General features: G+C 34.5%; 1 protein-coding gene across 1 annotated transcript in view; it reads left to right on the top strand.

Annotated features, from left to right (window-relative positions):
- Positions 1-18,483, top strand: part of Cpa6 (carboxypeptidase A6) — a 293,552-nt gene that overhangs the window by 205,931 nt on the left and 69,138 nt on the right. Inside the window, exons 5-6 of the mRNA XM_027932848.2 lie at positions 1,581-1,682; positions 3,794-3,898. Of these exons, the coding sequence (XP_027788649.2) occupies positions 1,581-1,682; positions 3,794-3,898 (207 nt within the window). The remainder of the gene's footprint in view (positions 1-1,580; positions 1,683-3,793; positions 3,899-18,483) is intronic.

Here is an 18,483-nt window from a genome sequence, read left to right as displayed (position 1 = left end):
GTAACACTTTGAGACTTGAGACTTTCCCTACACCCTTGCAAAGCTGAGAACTCCCAAAGGCCAATCCTCACTAGTGGCACCTCTGAACCTTTGAACATGCTGTTATATATTCTACCCAGAAAACTCACAGCAACCTCATCCTCACCACCAACCACATCCTTTACTGCTCACCTGACAACTTGTCATTCTTCAAATTTCAGCTTTAAGCAATCAAGTAGCAGTTTCTGTTCTTCCAGACTGGATCCAACCCCTCTGCCCACTACCCTCCAACATCACACATCCCATAACATATGGATATTACCTTTCACAGTTCTTAGTTGTGTCGTTATAGGATTATTTGATAGGTGCCCTTCATTCCTACTAAGTTGCAAGTTCCAGGAAGGCAGACTATTTTTTTTCTCATCTGCCACTATATCCCCAAGGGCAGGTAAATAGAGGCTTTAAAATAGATAAGTTGTTGACAGAATGAATAAATATATACATTTTCTATGTTCCCTGAATTGAACAAAGGATCAGCAGACACCAAAATTAACAAGATCCTGTTCTATTATTAAGAATATTTTTGGTTCTGTTGATGATAACTCCTTTCCAAAACTCTTTTCACATATTTTATGTCTCGATATACCTTTTAGAAGCTGAAAGCAGTAGAAATGTTTTAGATAACTTGGCACACAGCAGTGCTCTTAAAATGTACTAGAAAAAAGTCAAATTTCAAAAATAAAATGAATACAGATATGTACACAAATGTGTGTATATATATTCACATATATATATGAACCTGATCATTAGATTAAATAGGAATAGGAAGAAAAGAAAAAATATACGTTCCAAAATATATATTTTTTTCTTGAATACAAACTCTTTTACATCATGGAACAGTGAGATGCTTTTGTGTTACTTCTTTATCCCTTATAGGGCTTATAAGTCAGAAATGTTACCATCTTTCTAAGCACCTTATTCATCCATTTCAAATATACCTTCTCCTGATGACAGATAAGCATGTGAGAGGGATGGAGACAAATATATCACTGTCACTGGAGGGACTATTCAGAGTTGTCCTCCAACATGTGGCTAAGTAGAATAATGTTTAAATGCAAACGATAATAACTTTTTCTTAGCATCTTCTGTTCTGTGGGAAATTACAATATATGGAATTTGAATACCACTTTCAAGTGGTTTGGATAGTTTTCATAAAGTGGATTTAAATTTTTCTCTCTCTCTTAAATATCTGTGGGAAAATGGAAATAAATTCTGATTTTTTTAAGAAGAAACCAGAACACATCAATTAATTTTCCACAAAACAGTGTCAGCAAGATATTAATGACATTTGGCAGTAGAAGATATGCTTTAAAGAGGGAACCATAACCAAGACATAAGCTATCTATAAAGGCAGAAAATAAAATGTAAAATTTTAAGTATCCCAAAAAAATTAAGTAGAGGAAATTGTTTTTTTTCATTTTGTATTTAATATATACTCTTTGAATTCTGAGACCTACTGCTGTCATTTTTGTTACCTTTATTCTCTAAAAGCCCCATTACTGTAAGAGAGTCTGACGTGGTTTTTATTTATCTGCTTTTAGATTCAGAGTTGGATGCATCATCTGAATAAAACTCATTCAGGCCTTATTCATATGTTTTCTATTGGAAGATCATATGAAGGAAGATCGCTATTTATTTTAAAGGTAAAAAAGAAGAAAGTGTCAACCAAATATAAAATGTTCATCCAATATTTATCTTTTTCAACTTATGGGAAAAAATGAAATAATTTTTCATAAGCCATATTTAACATCATCTGATAATTTAAGGAAAAAAATCCCTTAGATGTTTGAATTATATTTAATATTTGGCATTTAGTATTCTAGAGGATACTGTTTCTGATATATTCAGAATTACTGATGCCACTTATTTGTGAGTTGGTGCTAGTTAAGATGAACCAGCGTAAAACCAGGTAAATGTGTAAGAAGGTATGTGTTATTCCCATCCCTTGATCCTGTATTCTCCTCCAGCTACTGACCCATAGTGTTCTCTCTCAGTTAAACTTCTAATAAGATTTGCCCGTAGTTAGAACATCTTTACTACTTCCCCTCCCCTAACTGGCTCATGTCCCACAGCTCCCTTTAAACTTACCTTGCCAAGGTCAACGATGACTCCCAGTCAATTCTCCTCCTGTCTCTTTGACCATTCATTCCTTCAAGTCTCATTCACTGGCTCCTCTTTCCTTGTCCTTTCCTTAGGTTCTGGTGATCCCCATGACCCTACCCACATCTCTGCTTTCACTCCATAAACCCTGTCTAACTGGGCATATCTGCTGGTAATGTCAACAGTCATGCCAGACCTTTCTATCCAGTGGAGTCCACTCTCTGGAGCTTTGAATTCACACATCATTGCCTGCTTGACACCTTAACTTGGATATTCATAAAAGCAAGCACCTCAGAGTCAGAATGGCACCATTTTCCTCCCAGTTTAGGAACATGATTATCATCCTAAATTCCTCTCCTTTATTTTAATCACTCACTTTCAGTTGACAATTCTTTTGGATAAGCCCAAACCTCTTCCCTTGTCTTCGCTGGTGTTACCCTAACTCACCTTTAGATCTGTTCTCCTAGACTATTGCAATAGTGGCCCCAGTACTCAACTTCTTTTTGAGTCCCTGTTCTTGGCCCTCTCATCCTCCTATCCATCCTCCACATTGCTGTCAGAGATAACACGAACACATATGCACACACACGTGAGCATTCACACATACTCATGCATGCACACACACATGTGTGTGTGCCCTTACCCCTTCCGGGGAATATGGAACTCATCCTCATCTCTTTTCCATAATATCCAGGGACTCCAAGTGTTCTCTTGCCTCTGTTACAGATTCACATGCTGTTCCTTCCTCAAACTACAGAAGCAATCCTTGCAGTATCATGTCCTCAGATTCTCTTTCAAACTTAAAATGCCTTCCACCAATTTGTCTGCCAGGCAAAATTGAAAACATGCTCAAGTACTTCTTTTGTGAAGCCTCCATTTATCCCCCAGGAAAATTCAACACAACACCCATATTCCTAAGATGCCTTATGGATATTCACACCATAAAGGTTGATTGATTGCTTACCTGTCTACTCTCCCCACTAGCATGTAAACCCCTTATGCTTTCATCTTTGAATCTCTAGGATTGAGCCCATAATGTTAAAAAGTGTTTTCCAAAGTATTAGTTAAGATCCCCTATGAATATAATTTCAAAAATTACCTATTAATGACTGGGTTAGAAACTTGGTTAGAATTAATATTGATATAGTAATTTTTTAATCTACCACCTGATTCTATAGACCAAATTGTTTTAAGTTTTCCCTTTTGTGGTATAATAAAGTTTGACTTTCTTCACCTATAAAATATAGCTATTTCTTTAAGAAATATTCCTTGAGAACATTTCTGATTGGAAAATTTGGGGAAATGGTGGGGAAGGGAGAGAGAAAAAGGAAGGGAAGGAAGAAAGAAGAATTCAGGCTTTTATTTAAACTTCATATCTTATATTAAAATAGAAGCAACCCTATTTTAGAAATTTCCCTTTCCCTTGTATATTTTATACTTCTTTGATTGTATTATTAGGGCTTTAAATTTATTGTTTCTGCATAAACAAGCCTGGACTTCCAAAGTAGATAGTATCTCTCTCTATCTTTTTTATGTGTTACCTAATGAACCAAACCATAGTGAAGAATTATGCTGAAATCTTATTAAATTATGCTGGTCAGTGAATCTCCAAATAAAAGCCTGAGTTTGTTACTATGAATACTCCTGTTTTCAGCTGGGCAGAAAATCACGAGCTTACAAAAGAGCTGTCTGGATGGACTGTGGTATTCATGCAAGAGAATGGATTGGTCCTGCCTTTTGTCAGTGGTTTGTGAGAGAAGTAAGTTAAACCCTTTGTTCAATGTCCATTTCAGCTAGTCAGTAGTTCTATGAATTTTTATTCTGCTCAAGGAACAAAGTGGGAATTTGAAACCAGTAATACCTGACTGATAATAACACCTTGATTTTGTGGGCTGCTTTCATGTTTATGAGGACTTGCAAAACCCTGGCTCAATTTCTCTTCACCTCCCTTGGAAGATAAAATTATCAACTCTGATTGAAAAGAAAAAAAAAATAGGGGCTGGGAGTAGAGCGCTCACCTAGCACATGCAAGGCACCAGGTTCAACCCTCAGCACTACATAAAAATAAATAAATAAATAAGGTATTGTGCCCAACTACAACTAAAATATATATATTTTTTAAAGAAAAAAATAAGATTTATAGACTTGTAGATTTCTGACAATTAGAAAACAACCATAATAGTCATATAACAAAAGAAAAAAATTTAACTTGTGGTGTTCCAGAGCAATTAATTTCCTGTATTATATTCAGCTCAGAAAGCTCTAAATCTTTGTTTCCCCCTCAAAATGATCTCATATGTGCTATAACACTAAAGAGGGGGAACAAATATTTGTATTATATTCTCTAGGTATAAATCTGTAATTTGGAAACCAAAAGGTATTTATCATCTATGGAGATTTGACATTCTCAGTTTCACTGATCTTTTGGTAGCCTTGATAATTGATGACTCATGGTGATTTCTCATATTCCATATGCTTCATTTGAATCACGAGCCCTCTGAACTCATGTGTTGAGTGGAGCTCTTTCCCAAGCGTGGGCCCACCTTATGGACCAACCCACGATGTGTTTACTCCTTTTCTACTCATCGTCAAGAATGCACTGACTTTTAGGGATTTTTTTTTTTTTGTAGAGTTTGGGGTTTTTCTGGGGGGAGGGGTTATTGTTGTTTTAACCTTTACTTTTAATTTTGAGAGAAAAAAAAATCTCTTAAAAGAAAACCAATCACTTGTACTGGTAATGAGAATGCAGACGTCTAATGAAAGGAAGTTTCTTAGCCAAAAACTAATCCTACAGATTTCTTTAGTCCTGTACTTATAGGAAACCATTATAGATACCAGGGATATTTTAATATATTTTATTCGTATTTCACTATATTTTATGGGGAAATTATCTGCTATAGTGAGTTTTGTGGTTTTGAGAACTCTCCTAGGTCTTAGAAAATGTAGTGCACAGGTATTGAAAATGTACTAAATTTGTGAAGTCTGGCTCTCTGCCACTACCAAACCCACAAAAGTATCCTTAGTTTTATACATGTAATAAAATTTTCTGACTTTACCACTCAGATTATTAAGTAATTCACTTTCTCTTAAAAGATCATTTCATCCTCTAAAGAAAAAAACAAAATCTAGTAAGAAATTGTTAACTCTATTAACTTGTTTCAAACACTTAGTGTATACATAATGATATCATGTCTGCTGTTTCAAGTTTGGGGCAGGGAGTCAGAAAATAGTTAGTTACATAATATTTATTGTTATAGAATACAGTCCTGTAAGTATTATTGAATAACATAAGAATGTATCTCCCAAACATTCAAGCTAAAGTTTTAACTCACTCCCAACCTGTACATCCTTTTCTTTATAACATTGAAACTTATTTATGTGGTTACTGTTAGTCTTACTCCCATTCCAATTTCAAAAGAAGACCCTGTCTATCTTGTTCACTGCCAAATCCCCAGGATATAGAACAACACCTGACATATATGTTCAAATATTTCTTATTTATTTACTTATTCTAATTAGTTATATATGACAATAGAATGCATTTTGACACATCATACATAAATGAAGTATAACTTCTCATTCTTCTGGCTGTACGTGTTGTAGAATCACATAGGTTATGTAATCATATATGAACATGGGGTAATGATGTCCAATTCATTCCACTATCCTTCCTATCCCCATACCCCTTCCCCTCCCACCACTCCCCTCTGTTTAATGCAGAGTACCTCTATTTTTCCCTAACCCCACCCCCTTATTGTGAATTAACATCTGCATATCAGAGAAAACATTTGGCCTTTGGTTTTGGGGGCTGGCTTACTTCCCTTAGCATGATATTCTCCAGCTCCATCCATTTACCTGCAAATGCCATATTTCATTCTTTTTTTAAGGCTGAGTAATAGTACATTCTGTGTATATATACCACATTTTCTTTATCCATTTATCTGTTAAAGGGCACCAGGTTAATTCCATAATTTGGCTATAGTGAATTGAGCTGCTGTAAACATTGATGTGGCTGTATCTCTGTAGTATGCTAATTTTAAGTCCTTTGGGTATAAACCAAGGAGTGAGATAGCTGGGTCAAACAATGGTTCCATTCCAAGTACTCTTAAGAATCTCTATACTGCTTTCCAATTTGCAGTGCCACCAGAAGTGAATGGATACCTTTTTCCCCACATCCTCACCAACATTTATTGTTGCTTATATCCTTGATAATTGCCATTCTGACTGAAATGAGATGAAATCTTAGAGTAGTTTTGATTTGCATTTCTCTAATTGCTAGAGATGTTGAACATTTTTCATATATTTGTTGACTAATCATATTTCTTCTTCTGAGAAGCATCTGTTTAGTTCCTTTGTGCATTTATTGATTGGATTATATTTTTGGTGTTAAGTTTTTTGAGTTCTTTATGTATCCTGGAGATTTTCTCCCATTTTGTAGGTTCTCTCTTCATGTTCTTGATTGTTTCCTTTGCTGAGAAGCAGCTTTTTAGTTTGAATCCATCCATTTATTGATTCTTGATTTTACTTCTTGTACTTTAGGGGTCTTGTTAAGGAAGTCAGTTCCTAAGCTGACATGGCAAAGATATGGGCCTACTTTTTCTTCTATTAGGTGCAAGGTCTCTGGTCTAGGGCTAAGTCCTTCAAACACTTTGAGTTGAGTTTTTGCAGGGTGAGAGATAGGGGTTTAATTTCAATTTGTTACAGATAGATTTCTAGTTTTCCCAGTGCCGTTTATTGAAGAGGCTATCTTTTTTCCAATAAATATTTTGGTGCCTTTGTCTAGTTGAGATAATTGTGTTTATGTGGGTTGGTCTCTGTGTCTTCTGTACCATTGGTCTACATGTCTATTTTGGTGCCAATACCATGCCGTTTTTGTTACTATAGTATAATTTAAGGTCTGGTATTGTGATGCCTCCTGCTTCACTTTTCTTGATAAGGATTGTTTTGGTGATTCTGTATCTCTTATTTTTCCTCAAATATTTCTTAATGAATGGTAAGTAAAAGTATCTAATAATAATGATGCAGAAAGATTTCTGGGCAATGACATTATATCATCTCATTGCTTATAAGAATACACCATAGTGAATCCTATCATCATATACATTCATAAGAATGGGGTCCTAACTAGAATAAGACACAGTCCATGCTTGTACAGTTATATCAAAATAAATTCTACTGGCTTGTATAACTACAATACAACAAGGAAACATCTCATTGGATATGAATCACTTGGACTTTTGCAGAACACACAACCTATATAGCTCTATACAGTAGCCCTATAACATGATCTAAGTTTCCAAAGAAAAGAAGGACACAGTATAACCACAGGAAAAAGAAGAAGCATATGTAATGACTGTCATCTGAGGACAGTTGATTTTGGATCTAGCACAAGAAGCATCAGCCATCAAGGGAATATATCTTGATGGTAGAGTGTTTGCCTAGCATGCACAAGACCCTGGATTTAATCCCCAGAACTACAAAAGAAAACAGAAAAATAGATTTTAATAAAAACATGAACAAGAAGCATTAATTAATATTAGAGTCCATTTCCATAAAGATGAGTGAGAACGACTACTTTCTTTCTCCTTCCTCCTATACAGGGCCATCTTCACATATGTAGATGGATCAAGTAATTTCTGTACCTCTGCTATCCTCTCCACACCTCTTTTACTCTCTCTAGTTATGACTGACACTTCTCCTTCCACTTTCTCATTTACATTTCCTATCTGACTCAGGACAGCAACCAGCGGTCTAGGATCAGTAATTTAATATTTTTAAATAATCCATGTAAAGAAAAATTGAAAAGAAAATCAGCAAGGATATAAAAGAGTTCAACACTACCAAATAGTATCTGAAAGACATTTAGAGATCACTCCACCCAACAACAGCAGAATACACATTCTTTTCAGGTGCCCATGGAACATATGCTAAGAAATAACATACCTCAACAAATATAAAATAATTAAAATCATACAAGGAAATCAAATTAGAATTTGAAAACAGGATGATCTCCAAATACTTAGAAATTAAACTGACTTCTTGATAATCTATGGGTCAAAGGTATAATTTCAAGAGAAATTTAAAGATGCATTGAACTGGACAAAAATGAAAATGTAACTGTGTTAGTCAGATTTTCATGTGACAAAATATCTGGGAAAAACAATGAGGAAATATTTATTTTGGCTCACAGTTTGAGTATGGAGTCTACAATCAGCTGGTTCCATTGTTTTTAGACCTGTGGAAAGGCAGAAACATTACCATAGAAAGGTGTAGTAGAGGAAAGGGGCTACCATCATGGCATCCGGGAAGCAAAGAGAGAAGGGCCCAGAGATAGGATACACCCTCGAGGGTCATGCCCAGAGTGACCTGCTTCCTCCAAGTAAGGCCAGCCTCCTGAAGTTTCCACTACCCCGCAGTATCATCACTAGTTAGAGACCAAGCCTCCAACACATGAGCCTTTGAGAGGAACATTCCAGATCTAAACAATAACAACATATCAAAAGTGTGGGGCATGGGTACGATAATGCTGAAAAAAAGAATCTACAGCACTAAATGCATGTATGAGACAAGAGAGAGAAATCTCCAGTTATTTAAACTCTTCTCTCAAGAACCTAGAAAAAGAATACAGAATAAATCCAAAGGAAATAGAAGGAAGTAATATAAATAAGAAATCTTTGAAATTAAAAGTAGAAAACCGTTAGAGGAAGTCAATATAACAAACAACTAGTTTTTTAAAAAAGATAAAGGATAAAGAAAATTGGCAAAGCTCTAAGGAAATAGAAAATGCAATATCTGAGAAAAACAATATTTTCATTACCAAAATCAGTAATGAAACAGGGAATATCAATATAGAGACCCTACAGACATCCAAATACTATGAAATATCATTAATGACTACACAAATATAAACTTCACTAACTAATTGGATAACATTACTACAACACACCTACCATAAAATAATTCAAATATCACTATGATTATTGATTATTGGATTCAGGATTTTTTAATTCCCAAAGCAAGAAATCTCAAGGCCTACACAAGCTTCCACTGGAGAATTGTATCAAATATTTAAAAAAGAATTCAACACTCTCTTTCAGAACTGGAACTCAAACAAACTGGAACTCTTCCAGTTTGTTTTATAAAGCTACAGATCCTTCATAAAAATGAAAAAATTAAATATCAGCAAACAGAATTCGGCAATATGTAGAAGTAATTGTGTACCAGGAACAGATGAAGTTTATATCAGGGCTGCAAGTCCACTTCAACTCAAAAGTTAATAATGCAGTTCATCCTATTTGCTAAAGAAAAATAAACAAATGATCTTATCAATTGATGCAAAGAAAGCTTTTGACAAAATTAACTTAGAGTCATTATAAAAAATCTCAGAAAAATAGAAATAGAGAATTTGCTCAGTTTCATAAAGAGCACCTACAAAAAACCTACAGCAAACATATTATTAACAGGAAATGACTGAATGCTCTCTCTTTAAAACTCAGTATATAGAACAAGTGTGTCAATCTCACCTCTCTTCATTAAACAGTGCTAGAAGTTTTAGCTAGTGCAATCAGGCGAATAGGAAGTAAAATTCATGTAGATTGGAAAGGAATAAATAAAAATTTCCCTATTTGCAGATGATGTGAATTTCCCCATAGATGGTCCCAAGCAATCAACAGAAAAAATCTGCAAAATTCAACAAACAAAAGTGGAACTGATGAGTTTCTCATGGCCACAGAACACAAGATAAATAAACAAATTTAATTATATTCCCAAATAATACATCAACAGTATCATGTACAATTCATCAAAAATGAGAAATATTTAAGTGTAAATCTAAGAAAACATAGAGAGGAATTAAGCAATGAAACTACAAAGTGATGGTGAAGGAAATCTAAGTAAGTGGGAAGTTATCATATTCATTGATTGGAGGTCTCAATATAGTAAAGATGCGCTTCTCCCCCAATTTTTGCAAATAGATTTAATACAATTCATATGTAATTTCCAGTAAGATTTTTTTGTAGATATAGGTAAGATTATCCTAAAAATTATGTATGAAGACAAACTAGAAGAGCAGAAACTATTTTGAAAAAGAAAAGTCAAAAGGGAAAAAAATCATTCTAACCAATTTTAAGTCATATCATTTTCCAATAATAATCAAGATTATATAGTATTTGTGAAGGGATTGACATAGGTGAGGGGAACAGAATAGAGAAATCAGAAATCAATCCACACAAATATTCCCAACTGATTTTTGACAAAGGTATAAAAAAAAAATCAATGAAAGAAAAGCCTTTTCAACAAATGGTACAGAAGCTATTGGACATAAATAACCAAAAAGAATGACCACCAGTATAAATCTCATACCTACAAAAATCAACTCAAAGTGGATTATGAACTTAAATGTGAAATATAAGACAATAAAACTTTTAGGGAAAGAAAATCATAAGAGAAACTGTTAGGATCTAAAGCTAGGCAAAGAGTTCTTCAATTTGATACCAAAAACATGCTCCATAAAAAAGAAACATTGGCAAAATGCACATTATCAAGCTTAATCAAAATTTAAAAGTTTTGCTTATGAACGACCCTGTAAAGAAGATGAAAAAGACAAGCAATATAGTGGAAGAAAATATATGCAAACTACATATCAAAAAAGGACTCATATTTGAAATATATAAACTCAAAACTGGATAGCAAGAATCAATTAGAAAATGGGTTAAAGACATGAAGAGATATTTCACCAAAGAATGTATATACAGATGCCAAACATTCTAAAATATATCATAAGCGAAATTCTAATTAAAGCCACTATGAGTTATCACCACATACCTATCAGAATGGATAATTTAATTAAATATTATATGGAAATATAGATCTATAATCTATACGTCTATAGATATGTGTCAACGAATGCCAGGGAGGATGCAGCAAATCAGATCACGTATACATTTTGGAGAGGAATGTAAAAGGGTAGAGCTACTCTTGAAAACAGTTGGCAATCTCTATTAAAATTAGACATGCAACTACCATATGACCCAGTAATTACATCGTTGGCACTTATCCCAGAGAAATTAAAACTTATGCTCACTCAAAAACCTGTACTCAAACGTTTATAGCTGCTTTATTTATAATAGCCAAAAACTGGAAACAATCCAGGTATCTGTCAATAGGCAAATCCTTAAACAAATTGTACTACACCATTGCACAGAAAACTACTCAACAATTAAAAGGAACAAACTACTGATTCACAAAACAACCTGGATGAATCTCAAGAACATTATGCTGAATGAAAAAAGGACATCCCAAACAAATACATACTGTATTTCATTTATGTAATTTTGAAATGACAAAATGATGGAAATGTTCTGTATCCAGACTGTATCAATGCCAATACCCTGATGGAAATATTATACTATAGTTTTGCAAGATTTTACCATTGGAAGAAAGTGGGTAAAAGGGTACACAGTATCTCTCTGTACTATTTCTTAGTTACATGTGGATCTTACATTTAACTCAAAGTTTATTATAAAAATAATAGTAGGGCCCCATATCCCTGATTTTCATTCTTTTTGAAAAAAGGTGCTCTCTCTTTCCTAGAGTCAATTTAATCCCTGTCCTCTTCCTTGTTGTGTGCTTTAGTTAATTTTTGATGCTGTGATCAAAATACTTGATAAGAAAGACTTAGAGGAGGAAAAGTTTAATGATGTCAAAGGCTTAGTCCATGGTCAACTGACTCCACTGCTGTGGGCCCAAGGTGAGACTGAACATCATGGTGGAAGGGTGTGGTAGAGAAATGTTCCATTCATAGTGACCAGGAAGCAGAAAGTGAGAGAAGAAAGAGGTCACACAGAAGATAAACCTTTCCAGGGCATGCCCCCAGTATCCCACCTCCTCCAGCCCTGCTCCACCTGCCTGCAATTACCACCCAGTTAATGCATTCAAACTGGGATGGACTGATTAGACTACAGTTCTTATAATCTCATCATTTTGCTTCTGAAAATTCCTGCATTGACATAGGAGCTTTTGGGAGACACCTAATATCCAAACCATAACACCATATGACCCTCATTAACAGACCCTAGTTGTTTTCCCTGAGAACAGAAGTATCTGGACATTGCTCTGGCTCCATCTGTCCACTTCTTCTTTGGCCATCTTGATTGTTACATGCCATGCCCTGAGAGCTACTTCCACTTCTGCCCCCACTCCAATTCAGCAGATCAATCCATGGATGTTTATTTTGAAAACACAGAGCTCAGAAAAGAGTAATACAGAAGCAAACTGCCAGTCTTAAATGACTGGTGAGATGGGTTTCATTACTTGGTTATTTAAAATTTTTCTTAAATAAATTAAATAATCCATAGTGTTGTTTAATTGACAGACATTTTTAAAATGCAAAAAAACACCACAAAACTCATGAGCTTTCCTCTTTTATTGATAATCACTTAATTATTTCGAAAAACATAAAGCTACCACTTTTCTGATTTCAATATCTTGTTATTTCCAAATATCAAAATTTTTATAATGCAAGCAAAATGAAGGAAGCAAATAGATTGTGAAATCTTTCTCTTGTTAAATGTTTGCGTATATATTGTTGGTATAAACATTGCTAATGTTGTATTTATGAGAGCATGGGGTTTGGGGAGCTTGGGGGAGAAAGGAACACAAACCTAATAGGTTTACTTCTGGAATGTGTACTACAGATGTTCCCTTCACCATAAACCAAATTTTAAAAGCTTTAAAAAATACTACCATTTGGTAACCAATTCTTCTTAAATTTGTCATGGAAAGAGCTGATACAAATACTAAATTATCAAAGAAATAACCTAGAATGGATCTGTTAATAAGGAAACTAAGTTAAATATACAGAATTTGGATGTTATCTTTCTGCAAAAGTGAACACATACTATTTACAGGGGAGTGAGACATAAAACTGAAGGGTAGAAGACAGGGAACAAAGGAAATAGCAAGCAGATCCTTGTAAAGGAAGATTCTCACAAAACCTTAAAGTAATGGACTTGGAAATTAAAAGTGAAGGAAATTGCCAAGTTAAAAATAGAGTTTAAAAACAGCTTGGCAGTTCCTCAAAAAGTTAAACATAGAGTTACCATGTGACCCAAATACACTACTCTTATGCATATTCCTAAGAGAATTAAAAACAAGTATCTACACAGAAACTTGTGCATAGATATTCATAGCAGTATTATTCATAGTGCTCAAAAGGTCTCCATTAACTGGTGAATAAATGTTTTTAAATGTAGTATATACATCCAAAGATATTATTCAACCATAAAAGTATTGAAGTAGTAAGACAAGCTACAACATGGATGGACCTTGAAATCATTATGCTAAGTGAAATAAGGCAGACACAAAAGGTCAGATGGTGCATAATTCCATTTATATGAAATGTCCAGGGTAACCAATCCACCAATACAGGAAGTAGATTATTTGGTGGATTAGTGAAACAGGAATTGGAGCTAACTGTTACCAAGTTCATTTTGGGGTGATGGAAATGTTCTAGAATTAGAAAGTGATGATGGTTACACATCTCATAAACATACTAAAAACTATTGAATTATATACTTTCAAGTGGTAGATTTCATGTTACAGGAATTATATCTCATTAAAGAAATAATAAAGAACTGATACATCTACCACATGAATGAACCTTGAAAACATTATGCTAAACAAATGATGCCAGTTACAAAAGAACACCTGGCTCTGCTTACCAGCAATGTCCAAAATAGGGGAATTTATAGAGCCAGAAAAATAGATTAGTAGTTGCCTGTGGCTAGGGAAGATGAGTGGGTTGGGGTAGGTTGAGAGTTAAAGGGCGTGAAGTTTCTTTAATAGATGTTAAAAGTATTGTGAAATGATATGGGACAATGGTTGTACAACTCTGAATATACTTAAAACCACTGAATTGTGTACTTTAAATGGATGGATTAATATAAGGTATGTGAACTTTATCCAAATAAAGCTGCTATTTAAAAAAAATATCATTTCCTTCTTATTGATCAGTACATTTTCAGCCTTCTGCACTGTGGGGGTCAATAGAGGTTCAAGTCACAGTCACTGCACCCAAGGAGTCTACACTTCTATTTGAGGAGAAATATTTACGTGCAGAGAACAGCATAAAACAGTGCATCTGTGGAAGCTAAGTTACACTGATCATAGTGTCTGAATGAATTAAGGATTCGGAGAAATCCACAAAAACTTGAAGACAGGGTGTGAGGATGCTTTGTAGAGCTAAACCTCAAGTTAGGCCCTGACGAATTTGATCAGAGAGATGAAAGAGTGTCCCAAGACACGGACATGACTAATGTTGAGAGTGAACATGACATGTACATCTGTGTGTGTGTGTGTGTGTGTGTATGGTTGTAGGTCAGCAATGTAGCAGCCTACATAGTTGGCGTAAGTAGATTCTAGTGCAATATAAAACTGGCTGAAATATTACAGTAAGCCCTAGAACCAAGAAGAGTTTGGTCCCATGAAGTAAAATGAGAAAATAACATTAAGTTGTGAAAAACATGTGTCATCATCAAAAAGCTTAAAGATAGAAGGCAATGATAGCTGGAAGAGAGGAAGGAAGAATAGCCCAGGGTGAGGGTGACCAACTAGAAGTTTATAGGGCAAAAATCTATGCATGGACAGAAAGAGTAGATGTAAGAATGGAAAGTGAAGAAAGCATGTGAGAAGGGTCAGAGGAAGAAAATCATACATTCTTTCAACCTACCAAATGCTTATTTAGCACTTCTTTTTATGTTATGGCAGTACAAATACTGTATTGCAGTACACATGATATTAACTCTTCCTCAATGCTTTTACAATTCCATTGGGGAAATAAAGACACACAGAGAAGAAGGCATCAGTAAAGGAAGTCTTTTAGGAATTGATTGCCTTAAAATGAGACTGAAAGGGCAGAATAGGTCAAAAATGACAAGTGGCCCAAGAGAGTGATGGTAGCATTGAAGTTGTGAGCATCAGTAGAAGTGTTGGTAGTATCCTTGGTCTGAAGGGAAGGGCCCAACACCGCACTACACTAAGCAGGTGAGATTATTATTCAACAAGTAATTACTAAGTGTTTACCACATACCAGGCCAGGCACTGCTAATGGAATGTGGATATTGGGGGAGGAGAGAGACATCAAAAACTGCTTTCGAGCAATTTGATTCTCCTGGATCAAAAGAATGAAATATTTACTACTCTTTAATGCCAGGTAATTGTGCAAGCAGACAAAATGAATACCTGATTCACAATCCTAATTTGGACAGGCCACAACCAGGAGTAAGTTCCATAACAAAGTTGTTTCTAAGTACTTTTCTTGTCTATATTACACAAAGTGATAAGAAGAGAAAGGAAAAGGAATGAAAGATTACAGCAGTCCACCATTACAAATTCAGGGGGAGTCATGTTGACATATAAGGTAACCATATAATTTTCAGTGGCAACCTATATTTTTATCTCATTTTCTTATTATTATTGTGGAAAGGATACTTTCATTCTTTGTTGCCAGTGCATGTGGAATAGCATTTGATTCATTTCTCAGAATCGCCTCCAATCAACTAAGGGAATTGGGGCCTTGTTCACTGCAGATTTTGAAACTGAAGATTTTGAATCTCCAGGATTGAGTATCACAAACCATGTCTGATGCTCTGAGTCATGCATAGCACTTAATTTTTGCCTCAAATAAGTCTACATTGCTGGGGAAAATTTAACCAGTGTCTTTATCCATATGATATTTAGAAAATAACTTGGGGAAATCCTTATTTGACTTCTAAGAAAGGAAGACATTTCTAAGCTTAAAAATCAAAGAGAATATTTTTTAAAAGTCAAAGTTATTTTTAAAAACCTGAAGGAAAAAAAAGCGAAGAGGAAGGCATAAAGGGATGATTGATTACAGCCCTGACTACATTAAAATATTTTAATGGATTATTTAGTGATGAAGACTAATATTGATAACATATATTGGCATGTCAAAACAGACACACACAGCATGAAGGTTATAATTTCAGTATTGTAAAATCTACATCTAATTTGTAAGTCAATTTGAAAAAAAAAATCTACATCTAAGATATATATACATGAAAAATATACTAAAAGCTAAAATAAGAAAATTATGGGTGACTTTTATTTTCTTTTTTATGCTGTTCTGAATTTTCCCAATTTTCTATATTAAACAAGACCAAAAATATATTTAAAATTTTTTTTTAGTTGTAGATGGATACAATATCTTTATTTTATTTGTTTTTATTTTTATGTGGTGCTGGGGAATCAAACCCAGTGCCTCACGCATGCTAGGTAAGCTCTCTACCACTGAACCACTACCCTGACCCATATTTTTAAAATAAATTTAAGCCAGACAAAATTGAAAACCATTCTCAGTTATGTCTGAGTCATATATTCCTATGGGTATTTTACAATCAGTGGTCGAATTCTATTTTTATTCAGGGGCAGACCAAAGATAATGCAAGGGTTTGTGAGAAGATTATGGAGATCTAAAGAGTCTGAAATGGAAAGTTCTTCCAGATTTTGAATGTTATTTGACCCTATTATAGAAAGGCAGTAGCACAGAAAAACTCAAATTTCTTTGGTTTCCCAGGTGAGCCATGCTATTCCTCTGCTGTCTACATAATATAAAACCTCATGCTTCTAGACTCGGCTTGGTATCTGGAAAACAGCCTCCTTTGTACATTCCCAGCACCACAGTACTATACTCAGCATCATGGTAACAGCAAATCCTAGTGCCAAAATCTGGCATGTGATTCAGATATACTATGTAGATAATTCGAATACCAAAAATAAGAATAGGAGACTTCTGGGGAAGGGAGTTATTTCCAGGGAGCATTGTAATAATATTTGGATGCTCTGGTGGATTGGACGTATAGGACAGAGTTCTAAATAAGACGTGGAGTAGTGTTTGTGGGAGAAGTTCTCCAAATGGAAAGACTTTCCAGAATGGGAAAATTTTTTCTCCCAAGATCCAGGAGCTTTCCAGGGAATACTTCTTTTGGATAATCATCTCTTTCTGTCTCATGTTTTCTTGCTGCTGCTTAAAAGTGAAACTCTGATATAAGCCTTCAAGTACGCAGTGAAACTCTTTGGTTAAGAAATGTATCACTAGGGCTGGGGTTGTAGCTCAGTGGTAGAGCAATTGACTTGCATGCATGGGGCCCTAGGTTCCATCCTTAGCACCACGTAAAAACAAATAAATAAAAATAAAGATATGTCCATCAATAACTAAAAAAAATTTTTTAAAAGAAATGTATCACTAAAAACAAATATTTTTAAGAAGATAACTTATATTGTATATACAAAATATGACCAAAGTCAGGGAATAAATAAGTAATTGAGAAAGCTACTGAACCCAGATCAAATATCTAATGAGTTCAGATGAGTATGCAAACATCTTTGTTTTTAATCACATAACAAAAAAATGGTTTATATTAAAATGATCTTCATTATAAAAATTCAACTCTATTTCCTACCATCTTGAATAATTATTATATTTTGATTTGTTTTCTACTAGCTCTTAAGTATCATTATTTTCCCATATTCTTCCATCCTCCTCTTTTCCCAAACCTTGTCTTTAATCTGTCATATTCTCAATATATTTCTTTCCCCTTTATATAATCAATACCAAGGTCTAGATTAATATTTGTTTGGTTTAGATTTAATTGAATCAAAAGCCATTGCATCCATTGTACTCCACTAGTGATTGAGAAGTTTCGAGTCACTGTTTTTATAGGCAGTCCTCCCTTTACACAGTAGCACCAGACTACAATTTGAAAGCCAAAGCAGTATAAAGCAATTTTAAAAATCAGTGAAAGAAATTGTTCTGCGACTCTTAAAATGTTCTATCAAAACCTTAAATGCTCCCTCACTCTCAGTTATAAATATATTTGGAAAATGAAAAAGTAGCAAAACCTAGCATTTAATATGTTATAATTAAAATAGTGAGAAATGTGGAGAATTAAATATCTTATTTGTAAGAAAAAAATCTTATTAAGGGTGTTTTGAATTGTGCTTGCCTTCTTTCTGTATAACTTACAACACTGAATAAACATCTTGTGTAAAAAAATATGCTTTGGCAAATTGTCGTGTTCATTTCTCGCTTGGATCAGCTTCCAATATCAGCTTCTTTTCCTTTGCACTTTCAATGTCATAAATTATCTCTGAGAGTTCTTGTGGCCTGAATCGCTTCTTCAGATCTTCTTTATTCTTTTTTTTTAAATATTTTTAGTTGTAGATGGACATTTTATTTATTTTTTTATGTGGCACTGAGGATCAAACCCAGTGCCTCACACATGCTGGGCAAGTGCTCTACCACTGGAGCTATGGCCCCAGCCCCCA

This window comes from Marmota flaviventris, chromosome 15, assembly GCF_047511675.1.
Source record: "Marmota flaviventris isolate mMarFla1 chromosome 15, mMarFla1.hap1, whole genome shotgun sequence".
In the NCBI taxonomy this organism is placed as follows: domain Eukaryota; kingdom Metazoa; phylum Chordata; class Mammalia; order Rodentia; family Sciuridae; genus Marmota; species Marmota flaviventris.
The sequence above is the reverse complement of the archived record's forward strand: the minus strand, read 5'-3'. Positions and strand labels throughout refer to the sequence as shown.